Source organism: Nomascus leucogenys, chromosome 1a (genome assembly GCF_006542625.1).
Source record: "Nomascus leucogenys isolate Asia chromosome 1a, Asia_NLE_v1, whole genome shotgun sequence".
Classification (NCBI taxonomy): domain Eukaryota; kingdom Metazoa; phylum Chordata; class Mammalia; order Primates; family Hylobatidae; genus Nomascus; species Nomascus leucogenys.
Window position 1 is genome coordinate 103,426,426 of NC_044381.1, and position 17,814 is coordinate 103,444,239.

The 17,814-nt window shown below is 38.6% G+C and overlaps 1 protein-coding gene across 2 annotated transcripts in view; it reads right to left on the reverse strand.

Annotated features, from left to right (window-relative positions):
- MIS18BP1 (MIS18 binding protein 1) overlaps positions 1 to 17,814 on the reverse strand; it is a 53,078-nt gene that overhangs the window by 8,553 nt on the left and 26,711 nt on the right. For both annotated transcript variants that reach the window (XM_003263749.2, XM_030813901.1), the window contains 5 exons: positions 16,010 to 16,161; positions 15,093 to 15,186; positions 12,268 to 13,096; positions 6,317 to 6,489; positions 5,055 to 5,215 (listed from right to left, as the gene is read on the reverse strand). In XM_003263749.2, the coding sequence (XP_003263797.2) occupies positions 5,055 to 5,215; positions 6,317 to 6,489; positions 12,268 to 13,096; positions 15,093 to 15,186; positions 16,010 to 16,161 (1,409 nt within the window). The remainder of the gene's footprint in view (positions 1 to 5,054; positions 5,216 to 6,316; positions 6,490 to 12,267; positions 13,097 to 15,092; positions 15,187 to 16,009; positions 16,162 to 17,814) is intronic.

The window sequence follows — 17,814 nt, forward strand, 5'->3', positions numbered from 1 at the left end:
GCCTCCCTCTGCCTCTTAGGGTGTTACTGGGGCTCTGCTCTGTTTAGACTTAGCTGTTGGTGTCACCATTTGGCCATTTTTATGCATTTGTATTTGTGACACCCTCAGGGCTTTGCTCACATTGGACTCAGTCCCCTGGGGAAGGCCGTGTGAAACTGAGGCAAGGAGTTTGGAACTCTACCCAGCCCTCTTAACTGGGGATTTGTTTGGAGGCAGTGCACCATTTGTTTGCACATGTAGGTGTGTAACCTTAATGTGTGTATGGGCCCTAATCTCTCTCTCTCTTCCTCCATCTTTTCTATTCCTCCCAGCTCCATCCCACTGACTACATTGGAAACAAGCCATCTACAGCCTAAACTCCCCTGGGCCATAAACACCGTTAGCTTCTTCCAGCTGGAAACAGCTAACCTTGACTGGTGACTTGCGGAAGTGGGAATGTTACAGCAGGTAGCTAGTCAGGGATAAGCAGGGAATGAGAGGGACTCCCCACCCCCCACCAGGAATGTTGTTAGGCGACCATCCTGTGATGGTCAGGTGGTTGTTAACTGTGTCTCTAAAATAATAATTAATTGCAGCCAACACCAGGGAAAGGCAATCTGTCAATAAACAGAAACCAGAAACACCTAAAATTGGTGATCAGCAGCTTCTTCCTCATAAGATCTCAGAAACTGGGCAAGTGGGCTCAAGCATGTGCATTAAGAGGCAAAATGGAGGAGTTTAACTGGTATATGACCTCCTAGGGACATTGGACTGGTAAGGGAAGAAAGCCTCAAGTAAGCCTGTGTACAAATCCAGTAAACACACTGTAACTTGCTCCCCTCCCAAGTGCTAGCACAACCCTGGGCATGAGACAGCCCACCCCAAGGTTAGAATCAGGGGAGAAGGAACACAAGACCCCCAGAAGCATGCCAACATATAAAACCCCAAGTCACAAAGTTAAACTATGCTTCAAGTCACCTGCTTGGCCCTCTTCTGAGAGTACTTTCCTTCCTTTGGTTCCTGCTTTAAAGTTTTTTTAAAACTTTCATTCCTGCACTAAAACTTACCTCGGTTTCTCCTTCTGCCTTATGTTTCCTTGGTCAAATTCTCTTTTTAAAAAATTTTTATAAGTATTATTAAAAAAAAAAAAATGAGATGGAGTCTCCCTATATTGCCCAGGCTGGTCTTAAGCTCCTGGGCTCAAGAGATCCTCCTACCTCAGCCTCCCAAAGTGCTGGGACTACAAGCATAAGCCACCACACCTGGCCAGAACTGTTTCTTCTGAGGAGGTTAAGAATTATGGTTTCTGCAGACCCGTATGGATTCACTGCCAGTAACAGGAGGGATTCATCCTACACTGTATAGGTCTAAGGTGCTGAGGCTCTCCCTGACGGAAGATAAACAAGAATGATGAGGGTCTGCTGGTTGCACAGGTTTAGGCTATGTCTGCTAGAAATTTTAAGGTCAAGGAACAAGGACAAGGACAGAGCCTTAGCCTTTAAAAGACTTAATTTCTCTTGTGTAAAACAGAGATAATAACACCTATTTCTAAAGGTTATGTAGACCAGAGGTCAGCAAATGTTTTCTGTAAAGAATCAGATAGGGAATATTTTAGGTTTTGTGGTCCAGTCTCTGTCCTAACTACTCAACTCTGCACCGTAGCATGAAAGTAGCCATAAGACAATATGCAAACAAATCTGACCCTTCGTATCAACAGAATAAAACAAAACTCTAATTCACTTACTATCATGCTTCGCCGTTAGGAGGAACTCAAGCAGTGTTAACCATTGTGGGGAAAAGAAAGAGATCAGACTGTTACTGTGTCTATGTAGAAAGAAGTAGACATAAGAGATTCCATTTCGTTCTGTACTAAAAAATTCTTCTGCCTTGAGATGCTGTTAATCTGTAACCTTAGCCCCAATCCTGTGCTCACAGAAATGTGCTGTGTTGACTCAAGGTTTAATGGATTTAGGGCTATGCAGAATGTGCTTTGCTAAAAAAGTGCTTGAAGGCAGTATGCTTGTTAAAAGTCATCACCATTCTCTCATCTCAAGTACCCAGGGACACAATACACTGCAGAAGGCCACAGGGACCTCTACTTAGGAAAACCAGGTATTGTCCAAGGTTTCTCCCCATGCTATAGCCTGAGATATGGCCTTGTGGGAAGGGAAAGACCTTACCGTCCCCCAGCCCGACACCCATAAAGGGTCTGTGCTGAGGAGGATTAGTAAAAAAGGAAGGCCTCTTTGTAGTTAAGAGGAAGGCATCTGTCCCCTGCTCGTCCCTGGGCAATAGAATATCTCAGTGTAAAACCCGATTGTATGTTCTATTTACTGAGACAGGAGAAAACCACCTTAAGGCTGGAGGTGAGACATGCTAGTGGTAATACTGTTCTTTAATGCACTATACGTGCACATCAAGGCACAGCACCTTTTCTTAACCTTGTTTATGACACAGAGACCTCTGTTTACATGTTTTCCTGCTGACCCTCTCCCCACTATTACCCTATTGTCCTGCCACATCCCTCTCTCTGAGATGGTAGAGATAATGATCAGTAAATACTGAGGGAACTCAGAGACCAGGGCCAGCTCGGGGCCTCAGCAGGGGGCCTTGTATGTTGAGCGCCGGTCCCCTGGGCCCACTTTTCTTTCTCTATACTTTGTGTCTCTTTCTTTTCTCAGTCTATCGTCCCACCTGATGAGAAATGCTCACAGGTGTGGAGGGGCAGGCCACCTCTTCAAACTATGTCACAGAAAATGATATAATTTGTTGCTGTCTATTTCTACTTTAGTTCTGTACTTTACATTTTTATTTTTTTGAGACGGAGTTTCGCTCTTGTTGCCCAGGCTGGAGTGCAATGGCGCCATCTTGGCTCACTGCAACCTCTCACTCCTGGGTTCAAGCGATTATCTCGCCTCAGCATCCTGAGTAGCTGGGATTACAGGTGCCCACCAACACGCCGGCTAATTTTGTATTTTTAGTAGAGACGGGGTTTCACCATGTTGGCCAGACTGGTCTCGAACTCCTGATCTCAGGTGATCTGCCCACCTTGGCCTCCCAAAGTGCTGGGATTACAGGCGTGAGCCACCATGCCCGGCAGTTCTCTGTTCTTTATGATGCTACCATTGCATTTAGGCTAAAATATACATATATAGAACCTGAAATGATGGTGGGATAACATAAAGGGTACAACCCCTAGTGGACCGTAGTGTTTTGAAGAAAACATTGTCAGGGCCTCTGGTGGCTGTCTTAAAAGACTTTCCTCTATAACCAGTGTAAGCAAAAAGTGGGCCCCGTTAATGATGTTACTGAACTTTATAAAGCATTGTGTAGCCTTTTTAAATTGAAGACAATTTTATGACAAGAAATTGGTAGATGAAAAAATTACCCTTATGTCTAGCTCACTAACACAACTGTTTGAATTTTTATACTCAATAGTCCAGTTGTCTATTATCCACACATTTCTGCATTACTTTAATCTTAACAATCATTTTTTTTTTCTTTTTTTGAGACGGAGTCTTGCTCTGTCGCCAGGCTGGAGTGCAGTGGGTGCAGCCTCTGTGTATGGGGTTCAAGTGATTCTCCTGCCTCAGCCTCCCAAGTAGCTGGGATTATAGGCACGCACCACCATACCCATCTAATTTTTGTATTTTTAGTAGAGACAGGGTTTCACCATGTTGGCCAGAATGGTCTTGATCTCCTGACCTCATGATCCACTCTCCTCAGCCTCCCAAAGTGCTGGGATTACAGGCGTGGGCCACTGCACCCGGCTAATCTTTTTTTTGAGATGGAGTCTCACATTCTGGCCCAGGCTGGAGTGCTGTGGCACCATCTCGGCTCACTGCAAGCTCTCCCTCCTGGGTTCATGCCATTCTCCTGCCTCAGCCTCAGAGTAGCTGGGACTACAGGCGGCCGCCACCACGCCCGGCTAATTTTTTGTCTTTTTAGTAGAGACAAGGTTTCACCGTGTTAGGATGGTCTTGATCTCCTGACCTCGTGATCCGCCCGCCTCGGCCTCCCAAAGTGCTGAGATTACAGGCATGAGCCACCGCGCCCAGCCTCCAGCTAATCTTAATATTCTTAACATTTATATTTAGATTCTAGAAAGTCTTAAATGTGCATTTAATATTTGTATTATATTTCACTGTGTTTATGAAAAACATCTTTATTGGATATACGGATTGTTTCCAGTTTTTTGCTATAAAGATAAAACTGCAATAAATATTGTGCAAAGATTTTGGGCTTTTGGATTTCTTAGGATAAACTCTCAAGAATAGAATAAATCTTTCTGGCTTTTATAATATATTGCCATTATGCTTTCTCACTAAAAGGTACAATTCAATTTGTATGCCCACTAATGTATGACTGTATCAGTATCACCATTGCTTCTGTTAGCAGTGGATATTTTAACTTATCTTTTTTAAAAGATTCTATAATTCAGAAAGTACATATATATAATTTACTTGACTTTCTTGGATTACTAACTAAAATGACCACTTCCCCAAGTGTTTATTCAGCCTTTTGAATTTCTTCTTATTCACACTTTTCCTGTGATCTTGGTACTTTTTGTTATTCCAGTAACATTTGAATGAGTTGTTCATATTACAGATACTACTAGCTTGGTTGTATGTGCTGTGAATATTTTACTCCAATCCCTGAAATTTTTAGTTATTCTACTCTTCATATGACAAAAATTCTTTCATACATTCAAATCTTTTAATACTGTGCTACTATCACTTAATCCCTCCTTTCAATTATATGCAGTATCTTTTATCACCTTTAAAAAAAGTTTGCTTGGTAGTATATTAAACTTTAAATATATATGTTTTGCCTAATTCTAGGTTTACTTTTACTGTTTGGTTCTACAAACATTACCTTTGAACCAACGGAAGTGCAGACTCTAGAAACTAGTAAGAATGGCATATATCAGCACACTGTTTGCCTAAGACTACGATCATGTCTAGGGACGCTACTGATCCTTGGCCTAAATATTAGTGGCGAACACTACCATACATAAAAGCGAAAGATACAAAAGTCAATAGGGATAAGGAAAACAATGATTTCATGCCTCTTACCAGTATTCTTTGATGCTGTAAAGGTGTTGTACTGAAAAAATCATCATGGTCATCTTTTGGCAAGTGTTCCAGAAATTCCCTCATCTGTTGCTTCCTTTTAAGAGTTCCCACTTTGGCAGTTATCTTAACAGTTTGTTTCTGATCAGCATCACCTCTCTTGCCTTAAGAGTCAAAAAACCATTTTGATAGGGATTTGGTTATTTATAGTAACTGCTCTATAAAGTTAACAACCTTTGCAGAGTCTAAATTGTGCATTAATCTTAAAAAAAAACTCAGCCTTGGCCAGGCTCAGTGGCTCATCCCTGTAACCCCAGCACCTTGGGAGGCCAAGGCAGGAGGAATGCTTGAGCCCAGGAGTTCAAGACCTGCCTGGACAATATAGTGAGACCCCATCTCTAAAAAAATACAGATATAAAGGAAAAAGAAAGAAAGAAAACTTAGCTTGTTATTTTACAGGTCTCCTAGAGAACAAACGATTATTTCTACACGGGGATCTGGGATTTGTGCAATATGATTAGCCCATACGATACTCATGAAGAAGCTAAGATTAGGCAGGGTGAGGTTAAAAAGATCTTCTCTTTTTTTTTTTTTTTTTTTTGTAGAGATGGGGTTTCGCCATGTTGTCCAGGCTGGTCTTGAACTTGTGAGCTCAAGTAATCGGTCCACCTGGCCTCCCCAAAGTGCTGGGATTACAGGCATGAGCTACCGTGCCCGGCCAAAAAGATCTTTACACTGCAAGAATGATTGCCTCTACATTGCCTCTTGCTGAAGGCCTAATTTATTGATTTTGCCAAAATATATAAACCTTATTGAATTATGACAGGGTACTGGGTTCTCACTAATGCTTATTATAGAAATTCTCTGGCATAATCAACCTTTTACTAGTACTCATGAACAAGAGTATGTAATCATGGGATTATGAAAATGAATATTTTCTGAGCTTTCTCATAAATTACATGGGGATCTGACCCAAGTGGTCTTTAATTAAACCCTTAGAACAATAATTCAGATATTGAAATCTCTGAATGTAACTGCAGAATTCCTAAAAGTCAAAGCACAAGGCTACTAAACTACTAGTGATGGAAGTAGAGACCTAGGTAAGACTTAAAAATTAAACAGATGATTTCTGAAATTCTTTCTAGCTTTAATATTTTAAGAAAATACCTATTAATATTCATGGATAAATATAAAATATATCTGATTTCAGTGATCAGAGATCAACACTGAGTACTAGGAAAAAAACTATTTACTACAAAGGTTACCATTTTGGCCTTTGGAACTGGCTGGCTTCTTCTTAGTGACATGTTTCTGGGATCCTTTTCCTCTGGGATTTTCCATGTATTTCCTCTGGCATTCTTCAGCAGATCGAGAACCTACAGCCGCAGCTACATCTGACCAGAAACCAGGTTTGTGCTTTGGAAGAGATGCAAAAGCACTATGGAAGATCAAAACCAATTAAAGAATAAGAAATTCAAACCAATGACAATAACCTCTTAAAAGCATACCACTGAATTGATGAGATTTACTGAGATGAAGGAATCAGTTTTATCAAAATCATTCCGGATAACAATTAAGAAAGATATTATTCCCTCCCTTCAGTAACTTACCCAGTGCTTAAAATATGAAGATGTAATTTTACCTATCTAGTAGATGTCTTCTAACTATTTTGATGTGTTTTATTAAGCCTGAAAAATGACCCTCAGCCTTTCAACATTTTTTTTCTAAGTCCAACTAATTGATCATATGGTTTTTTAGGAGACTGTGGCATGACCAAATTTTCTACACTGTTACCTTAAATCTTGCTGGTGCTAAATATATTGGACAATAAGCTCTTAGTTCTCTTATACAGTCTAGGTTATAAGCTATTAAAAAGTGTTATGCTTGCTTTCATTCTACTATACTTTGTAGAACTCAGTATTTTAGATGTATGCTCTCTTAATTAAGGAAAATGAAAATTGAAATAGAGAAAACTATAAGTCCCTAATTTAACATTGAGTTACATTCTACAAGTTCCTTTGTAAATGATTTAGAATCTGGTATACATGTTACCACCCCCACTCTCCCCAGAAAGATTTTACGCATTGTGGTTAGACTGGCAATTTAGCCAGAAAACATCTATGTAACTCATCAATTAGCCTAAAAGTGTTATTAACAATGTCATTTCAACTATACCAAGTCTTTATTTTTATTTATTATTTATTTTTATTTATTTATTTTTTTTGAGACGGAGTCTTGCTCTGTCACCCAGGCTGGAGTGCAGTGGCGCAATCTCGGCTCACTGCAAGCTCCGCCTCCCGGGTTCACGCCATTCTCCTGCCTCAGCCTCCCGAGTAGCTGGGACTACAGGCGCCCGCCACCAAGCCTGGCTAATTTTTTTTGTATTTTTAGTAGAGACGGGGTTTCACCGTGGTCTCGATCTCCTGACCTCGTGATCCGCCCGCCTCAGCCTCCCAAAGTGCTGGGATTACAAGCGTGAGCCACCACGCCTGGCCAAGTCTTTATTTTTAATCTGTTTCTTTGGCAAAATATTTTTATTTCTACTTGGATTCCAATTAATAGATACAGGTTTCATGTAGCAGTATGTGGGAAAATTTTTAATCAGCTCTCTTGGGGTTAAACAGTCCTGATTTATAAAGTCTGATGACTTTCATAGGGTAAATACTCCCATTGTGGTTGATGTCAAGCTACAAACATGTCACTGACTGTGGAGTTGATAAAACACGTGTGATGACACACAATTATATAGTATTTCCACCATACCATAGAGATGAAGGGTCTCAACGGCATATATAATAAAATGTAAAATAATTAGGAAGTAATGAGTTTTAAGCATTATCTTTGTTTTAAATAATTTAAGTTTATATAATTTAATTTTTAATGACTTTAATACTCAGTTTGTAAAATTCTCCAAAATTTAACAATCAGCTCTTGTGAACAGTTACCAGCTGACCACAGCATATTATTCCATGCAGAAAAGGAGAATACTTATAAGCATTAAATACTTGTTAATGAATTCTTTTACATAATCATTCCACAGGTGTTCTAAAGTGAAAAACTAGAAGGACTTGGGAACTCAAGCTTCTCTATTTGTGTGTGTGGCTAATTTCTAAATCTACGACTGTCTAAAAGAACTATTTTACATAAACACAAATAATAATGTATTTAATAAGAAATTAGTACTTAACACATCTCCTCTAGATTATTCCAGATAATTTAAAAAGACAAACTTAAACATATCACACCATGTTTAAAACTTGTTTCATTATTAGCATAAAACCCCAAATCCTTAGTGTAACGCTGTATTGTTCCTTGCCCGACTCTCTAGTCTCATCTTGTACTGCTGCTCTTTGGTCAACTTTCAGTATTTGATTCATTCTAGCCTTCTTTTTCTTTTCTTTCTTTTTTTTTTTTAAAGAGACAGGGTCTCAGTCTGTCGCCCACGCAGGAGTGCCGGGCATTATCATAGCTCAATGTGGCCTCCAACTTCTGGGCTCAGGCGATCCCCGACTCCGCCTCCTTAGTGGTTGGCACTACAGGCACATACCCCACACCCATTCTTTCAGTATTTCCAAATATGCCCTTTCTTTATACTTTTGTGTATGCTATTCTAAGGTCCATTTGTCTTGGCTTAAATAATTCTTATTTATTGATATAGTTTAAATATGCGTCCCTACCCAAGACTCATATTGAAATGTAATCCCCAGTATTGGAAGTGGGGCCTAGGGGGAGGTGATTGGTTAATGGAGGTAGATTCCTCATGAATGATTTAGCACCATCCCTCTTGGTACCATCCTTCTGATAATGAGTTCTCGTGAAATCTGGTCATTTAAAAGTGTGTAGCACACTTTTCCAGAATGTCATATAAATGGAATCATATTGTGTATAACCCTTTGAGTTGGCTTTTTTCACTCAATATGCCTTTGAAATTCAACCAGGTTGTTGTATGTATCAATAGTTCTTCCTTTTTACTGCTTAGTAGTCCACTGAAAGAATGCACCCTAATTTGTTTATGTAGAAAGTATGACAGAAATCAGGGAGAGGGAGGAGCTTGGCATAGCAACCCTTTAAAGTTGTTTATGAACTGCTAAGCCCATCCTGCAAATTTTGATATATTTTCATTTTTGTTCAGTTAAGAATATCTGGCTGCGCTGGTGGCTCACACCTGTAATCCTAGCATTTTGGGAGGCCAAGGCGGGTGAATCACTTGAGGTCAGGAGTTCGAGACCAGCCTGGCCAACATGGTGAAACCTTAACTTCACTAAAAATACAAAAACTAGCTGGATATGGTGGCTCACACCTGTAATCCCAGCTACTTGGGAGGCTGAGGCAGGAGAATTGCTTAAACCCAGGAGGCGGAGGTTGCAGTGAGCTGAGATCGTACCACTGCACTCCAGCCTGGGTGACAGAGTGAGACTCTATCTCCAAAAAGAAAAAAAATAAAATAAAAGAAGCCGGGCGCGGTGGCTCAAGCCTGTAATCCCAGCACTTTGGGAGGCCGAGGCGGGCGGATCACGAGGTCAGGAGATCGAGACCATCCTGGCTAACATGGTGAAACCCCGTCTCTACTAAAAATAGAAAAAATTAGCCGGGCGTGGTGGTGGGCGCCTGTAGTCCCAGCTACTCGGGAGGCTGAGGCAGGAGAATGGCGTGAACCCGGGAGGCAGAGCTTGCAGTGAGTGGAGATCGCAGCACTGCACTCCAGCCTGGGTGACAGAGCAAGACTCTGTCTCAAAAAAAATAAATAAATAAAATAGAATAAAAGAATATTTTCTACTTTCCTTTGAGTCTTCTTTGACCAACAGATTAGTTATACGTATTTATAAGTTATTTAATTTTCAACCACTTGGAAATTTTCCTTTCTTTCATTGATTTGTAGTTTAATTCAATTATCATCAGAAAATATGCTTTGTATGATTTCAGCTATTTTAAATCTGTTAAGATGTTTTATGATCTGGTATATGTTCTATCTTGATGAATGATCAACCTATCCTTGGAAATAACCTGTTCTTTTTCTTATTATTGGGTGGAATGTTCTGTAAATGTGAATCATACAAATGACTGATGGTGTTGTTCAGTTCTATATCCTTGCTAATTTTCGGTCAGTTCTATCAAATACCAAGAGAAGAGCAGTGTGGTTTCCTATAATTGTAGACTTGACTATCCTTGTAGTTTAGTCCGCTGCTTTCGCTTGTCAGTTTTTAACTCATGTATTTTGAGGTTTTATTGTCAGGTGCATATACACTTAGGAATTTTCTGCCTTCCTGGTGACTGACCCTTCTATCATTTGTAATGTCTTTCTTTATTCCTGGTTATTTTCTTCCTACTAAAGTCTATTTTGACAGATATTAATATAGCCACTCAAGCTTTCTTTTGACTTGTGTTTAGACGGTATTTTTCTATCCTTTTAACCTACCTATATCATTATATTTAAATTGAGTTTCTTGTTTACAGCATATAATTAGATCATGTTTTTAAATTCATTCTGACAATCTGTCTTTTAATTGGTATGTTTAAACCATTTAATTTAATTATGTTGGATTTAGGTCAATCATTTTATTATTTATTTTCTGCTTGTTCCATGTAAAAAAATCCTCCATTTCTCTTCTTCTTTGCCTTCTTTTGGGCTATCTGATTTTCTGGTATTTTAATGTATGTTTGAATTTATTTCTTTGTATAGTTTTTTTTAGAAGTTGCTCTACGGATGACATTACATATGCTTAACTTCAACAGTCTACTTAGAATCAGTATTTTACTGCTTCAAGTGAAATGTTAATATTTTTATTTTAGCAGGTCATCAACCTGGTGGTGTCCCAAGCTATACGTTCAGTCTACTATCACTGTTGTTTCAATGTCAGTTTTATTTTTCAAAGCTCTGCAGTGCTGTTAGGATCTTCCTGTGTGTGGGACACTGAGTAGCTAGCCTAGAACTGGGTATGGTCTACTGCTTAGTTCAGTTCTCAGTCTTTTATATGCTCTTTAGGACCATGTCCACATATGTACAACCCCTGGGTGGCACAGAAGTTCATAAACAACTTTATGGGGTTGCTTTTCTTACTTCCTTTCTTTCCGAGATTTCTGGTTCCCTGGAGTTTCCCTTGTCACTTCTCTGGCCAGAAAGCTGGGGCTTTTATTACTCTGCTCTGCTGTATGCTTCACACAACTGAATTTTTGTCCAGTACCAAGCAACAGACAACAGAAAGAGAACAGAAGCAACAGGTACCTGTCCCCACTATTTTGAGACAACCATTCCTAATTGTAGAGGAGGTTCTCATCTCTCAGTTTTAGATATCTCTCAGCCCCAGCTGATGCTGTGATTGTAGCCCCTGCAGGACTGCATGGGGACTGAGTTAAGAGAAAAGACAAAAACAAAACAAAACAAAACAAAAACAAAACAAACCAAACACTGGGGATTTCCTCTACTGTTTCTGAGTGTCAGAAGTCCCCCTTTCTGCTCCTCAACCCAGAACTGGAGAGCTCCTCTTTAAACTCTGTTTGTTACCCTTCAATGCCCACTTCTAGGTTTCTAGTATCCTTGAGTCTCACTTGTGGGGCACCAAACAAACTTTACTATTCATAACATTTGTTAGGCCGGGCACGGTGGCTTATGCCTATAATCCCAGCACTTTGGGAAGCTCAGGTGGGCGGATCATTAGGTCAGGAGTTCAAGACCAGCCTGACCAACATGGTGAAACCTCATCTCTACTAAAAATATAAACATTAGCCAGGCGTGGCAGTGTGCGCCGGTAGTCCCAGCTACTCAGGAGGCTGAGGCAGGAGAATCGCTTGAACCCGAGAGGCAGAGGTTGCAGTGACCAGGATTGTGACATTGCACTCCAGACTGGGCAACAGAACGAGACTCCGTCTCAAACAAAACAAAACAAAACAAAAAACAAAAAAACCACATTTCCTAAAATATGAAGCTACGTGAGAGAGTACTATTTGGCTATCTTGAAATATTACATGGGAATGAAAAGGAGGTCACTTTTACTTTCCTCATCTTAGGCTTTCCTCATACTTTCCTCATATTAGAGATGACCACAAAAATACCACTAGAAGTTATCTGTATTCTGTTTCTATTCCCTGTACAAATTGTAATTTCTCCCATTTTTTTTTTTATGACATCTTCCATGTTAACCCCTTATTGCTGTTCTTATGTCTTTAACTGCCTTGTGGCTGCTCTGTAGATATTTCAGAATGAAATCTAACTACTTACCAATGAAGTTTCTGTAACTCCTTCTCATTCCATTCCTTATCCTGAATTAAACCAGGTAAGCATTCCAAGGGATGCCTATTTGTCTTATCAGATCCTACTGCCTCAGTAATTGGAAACTCTTTCCTAACACCAGACTTCTGAAGAGTTTCTTTGACGGAAGGTCTAGCTTTCTTTTGTTTGATATAAAATTCATTTTCACTTTCTTCAGTTTCAGGTTCCAAAATCACTGGAATATTACTTGTGGTTCTTGTGCTCTTTCTCAGGTGAACCACTGCTTCTTTGGTGTTTCCTGCTTTGGTTTTCTTAACTTCAGCTTTCCTTTTAATTTCCTTTTCTGTTTCACTTTCTTCACTTGACAAATCTGGTGAGGACTGATGCTTATAAAATGACATAGCTACCTGATTTTCTATTTTCTTCAACTTTGGTAATAGTCTGGTATTTTTCTTAAAGTCAGAGGTGAGCATTTGTTCCTTTTGAAGGTTAGATATTTTTATTTTCTGATTGACAGTAAGTAAGTCACGTTCATCGCAATCTTCCTTGTTTTTACTTTTATGACCTTCAAATGTATTTTCTAAAGTCCCCGTGGACTTGCTGATGGGACTTTCTTTTTGACACTCTGGTATTACAAAATCTGTTACTGCTTTAATGCTGCCAGAGGACAGATTATACCTCACGCATCTTTGCTCTATCGCTTTTCTAGATTTAAGTGGTGTTACTAAAATATAAGCTTTCTTCTGATTGATGGCCACGTATTTTCTTTCTTCATCTGAGAAAAACTGTTCCCTTGAGGTTAGAATATCAATGGATACATCCAGTTCTTCAGCTGTCTCTTTAATTTCATAAGACAAAACCAAAGACCAAAATCTCAAATTAGCTATAAACAAATATAAGCACAGAAAATATATTTTCACAAATAAAAGATACTATTTTTATCCACGAGCTACACTGTATACCCACCTGTCATATTAATCTTTCTGAGGCCCAGGTCTATTCAGACCACTGCCCCTTCAACTGTAGACATACACTATCGTTTATACAAACCTGACAGTGATTTCTCAGTCTTTTAGTAGACATATAAAGAAGCTCCTCTGCCTGGCCTTCCACATAGTTCCAATCTCTCACTGTTGTCAAAATCTCAACTATATTCTATGTTCAGAACCACACCACTTGCTATTTCTCAGATTTTCTTGGTTCTGCACTTTTATTAATGTTGTCCACTCTGCTTTGAAAATGTTCTTCATTCATCTATAAACAAAATCACTACCTGCTTCGATTTTATTCTCTAACCCACCTAGTGTACAGACTTGTACACATTCCCTATACTGAATGAAAGCTCTCCTTCAAGTTTCCAGAATACTTTAAATAATGCCATGTTTGACAGTGAGACATGTATTATAATTGCACACTTGTCTTTCAGTCAGACTGGAAAAAATAATTAATGGTTAGAACTTTATCTGTATGGTTTGATTTTTTTTTGCTGGAGTTAGTACAGAGCCTTTCACATACACAGTAGGCAATAAGTAAATACTTGTTAAATCAAAGCCCTGGAAGTAAAATATTCAGAAGATATAAGAAAACCAGTAGAGTCACTGAAACCTTACTAAGTATTATATGAGCTGGGCTAGTTAGGAGGACATGGAACTCCATCTGCATGGTTCCACTTTCATTGCCAATGGTGGTCATAGAAACACACTCAAAATGAATCCCCCCAAACACTGTGAAGTACGAAACAAGCAAAATAGAACAACCTGAGAATCTTATTATACCTTGTCACTAAAGAAAGCAAATTAAAATGAGAAAAATTCACCAATTCAAAACCTAAGTAATGAGAAGTCAAACTAACTGAAACTATCCAACGGTAATTAGAAATACATACAAACTGCAAATCATCCCACTGTCACAGAAACATACTACAACAACCTCCACATATTATGTGCCATTGTTTACAAGATGACTGACAAAATGAGACTGATAGATAATATTGAATGCTGGGGAGAAAAGCAGCCTCTAAATTACAACCCGTGGAAAAAGGTACTAATCAAAGTAATTCAGAAAGTGTCTACAAGATTTCCCACTGGCATCATATATCTTCAAATTATGAGAAAAGTATTTTCTTCTAACTCCTCATGTAAATCCAATTCCAATGTTCAACTGGGAATTTGAAAATTTTCAACATTATAATTTTGAACAATATTTCCATTCAGAGTATTTATTAATTTTAATAAATTATTTAATAAAGATCCAGCTATCTTGGATACTTAAAGCGAGTATGAACTCGGAAGTATAAGTAGCACTGCTTTCCTATCTTCTTCAAACAAATAAATGTTCTTCACTTTCACTTCTTTTCACTTATAAGAGGAAATAAAACACAAAAAATGCTATAAAGCTAATGGATTTAGCTCAACATGAAATTGTAAACTTGCTAACGTTTAGAGGAAAGCCTCTAAATTATGGCATGCAGGATTCCAATTAGATCACTCTGAAAATCCACACTTAAAACTAAATTATTGTACTAAGTTCATAAAAGGATTCACTCTTTACACATTCCTGTAAGCATATTTTAAATGATATATAATTTTGTGATCTAAACAAATATTTTAGTACCTAGATTAAAGAAGGCAAACCTGTAAGTATAGGTGGTTTTTAAAAGGGCTATTTTATTATGAAAATCATCTTATGTAAAAATAACAAAACCAAACATTTAAAAACATTAAATAATTTGCCATTTTACATGAGGAAGTTTACAAGATCAGTTTTATCATATTAAAAACATTTCAAATAGTAGCTTTCTGCTTATCATTAAAAAACCATTAAAGATATATTACCTTGCTTCTGACTTTTTATTATCCTTTCATTTGTTCTTTCACCAATTTTTAATTTCTTTGAAGACATTTTATATTCTTTTTTTCCAATTAATTCCTTCAAAACAAAAAGATACCTAGGTTTTATTTTAAAACTACTACCAAAACATAATCTGAAGCATTTTCATAGTATGCATCAAGCATACAAATTTCTAGGTACTTACAGTTCCACAAATTTCATTAGTGGACACATTCAGAAACTCACCTGCCAGACCTTGAGCGCTACGAGCAACATCTGGGAATCCATTATCCTACATATTTTCTATATTAATTTAATACTTTGTGCTTTTTCAAGTGCTTTTAAAAATATGCTTTATTTAAGCTTTACTCTAAAAGCTAAAACTTTTATTGTTGCCTGCATTTTTTCATTGAGAGACGGGGAAAATAAATATCAAGACATTCAGTCCCCAAGTTAATGAAAAGCTGATACTTCAAAAACAGAACTCATGGCCGGGCGCGGTGGCTCACGACTGTAATCCCAGCACTTTGGGAGGCAGAGGTGGGTGAATCACAAGGTCAGGAGTTCGAGACCAGCCTGGCCAATATGGTGAAACCCCGTTTCTACTAAAAATACAAAAATTAGCCAGGCGCGGTGGCGCATGCCTGTAGTCCCAGCTACTTGGGAAGCTGAGGCAGGAGAATCACTCGAACCCAGGAGGTGGAGGTTGAGGCAGGAGAATCACCTGAACCCAGGAGGCAGAGGGTGCAATAAGCCCAGATCATGCCCCTGCACTCCAGCCTGGGCAACAGAGGGAGACTCCATCTCAAAAGAAAAAAAAAAAAACAGAACTCATGTCCCTGATATGGTCCCAAACCTTTTCAGTAGTAAATCACCCCTCTAAATATTAACTTGAACTATACAGTGTACAATAAAGCCTTACCTGATTAGGTAAGTCATCTCCTCCTCCATTTTGAATAGTATTGTTTATTTGGTCATCTGGGAACCTTAATGTTGGTTTATTTTGACAATTACTGTGGCACATGTTTAATTCTGTAGCTCCTGGCGACTCACTGTGCTTACTACTCTTCAATTCTATGAATACAAAGATGGAGATTTCAATAAATGGTTATATAAAAGGGAAGCTACTTTTCTACGTGAAGAATTAACTTTGACACTAGGTGTGGTGGCCCACGCCTGTAATCCCAGCACTCTGGGAGGCCGAGGAAGGAGGATTGCTTGAGCCCAGGAGTTCAAGACTAGCCTAGGCAAAATAGCAATACGCTGATTCTACAAAAAATAAAAGGTTGGTGCAAGCCTATGGTCCCAGATACTTGGGAGCCTGAGGTAGGAGGATCACTTGAGCCAGGGAGGTCGAGGCTGCAGTGAGCCATGATTGTGCCACTGTACTCCGGCCTGGGTGACAGAGCAACACCCTGTCTCAGAAATAATAATGATAATCTGTCTAATCCCTCTGTCATAAATATTTGTTATAATTTGACTAGGATATAAAGCAATTTTATTTGGAAAGAATCACTCTGTATAGGGCTATATTTTATTTGAATCACTTTTTTCTTTCAAAAAAAATTTAAAAAGCCTAGACAGCCACATTATTCACGACCATCTGTTTTGGATCTCCTTTGTCACATCTAAAGACAGAATAGTAAGGTCAATCCATTTTGTAAATAAAAATTCCTGTTCATCCTAACTGCACATCAACTAAATAGAAAGCTAGTAACTGTTCTTCTATTTCTTCATGTATGTACAATTATGTTTCAACTAGTTTACGTACTCCAATGTGTAACTAAATTTCTGTGATTAAAATTTTGAGCAAAACTAAATCATACAGTATATAATATATGCTCAACAAACAGTAAGCTGGAATTCTAGGTAAGTTAAAACAGATTCATAAAAAGTATAAAAACATTTTTGTTATTTTTGTAGAAGCTATACTTTAAACATGTACTGACTAGTCCTTGCTCTTGAAAATATTACCATACAATGAAGGAGGCTTCTATTATGATAGGTCACTTATCATATACTCTGGTAAGTGTAATAACAGAGACAAAGTGTTTTAAGAATAATACTATGATACACAAGTACTTTTTAGGCAAATCATTAAAACACATACATAAAATTACATTATCTTAAATTAACACAGGTTGGTACCTTTACATAACCTTAGCTATATAATGTTAGTTGTGGTTTTGTTTTTTTCATGCAAAGTGCAATGATAATAAAAAAATCAATAACAGCCCCAACCACCACTCAAAATAACTTATGTGATATGAAGATAGTGTCTAACAGTTTCATTAAACAAAGATTTAATGAATTGCACTAGAAAAATGAAGCAATCATAACAGAATACATTAATATTTGCCCCTAAACTAAGATCCCTGGGGGTGGGGGGAATCATGCCTTATTCATCTCTAAGTTCCTAAAACTTAATAGACCAGGGTTCATGGAAAGCACTTTAAAAATGTTGACACCAGGTGCAATGGTTCCTGTCTATAATCCTAGCACTTCCGGAGGCCAAGGTGGGAGGACTGCTTGAGGCCAGGAGTAGGAGACCAGCCTGGGCAACATAGTAGGATCCCATCTCTGCAAGAAATAAAAAACAAGGCAGGTGCAGTACTGTATGCCTGTAGTCCCAGCTACTCTGGAGGCTGAGGTGGGAGGATCACTTGAACCAAGGAGGTTGAGGCTGCAGTGAGCAATGATTGCACCACTGTATTCCAGCCTGGGAGA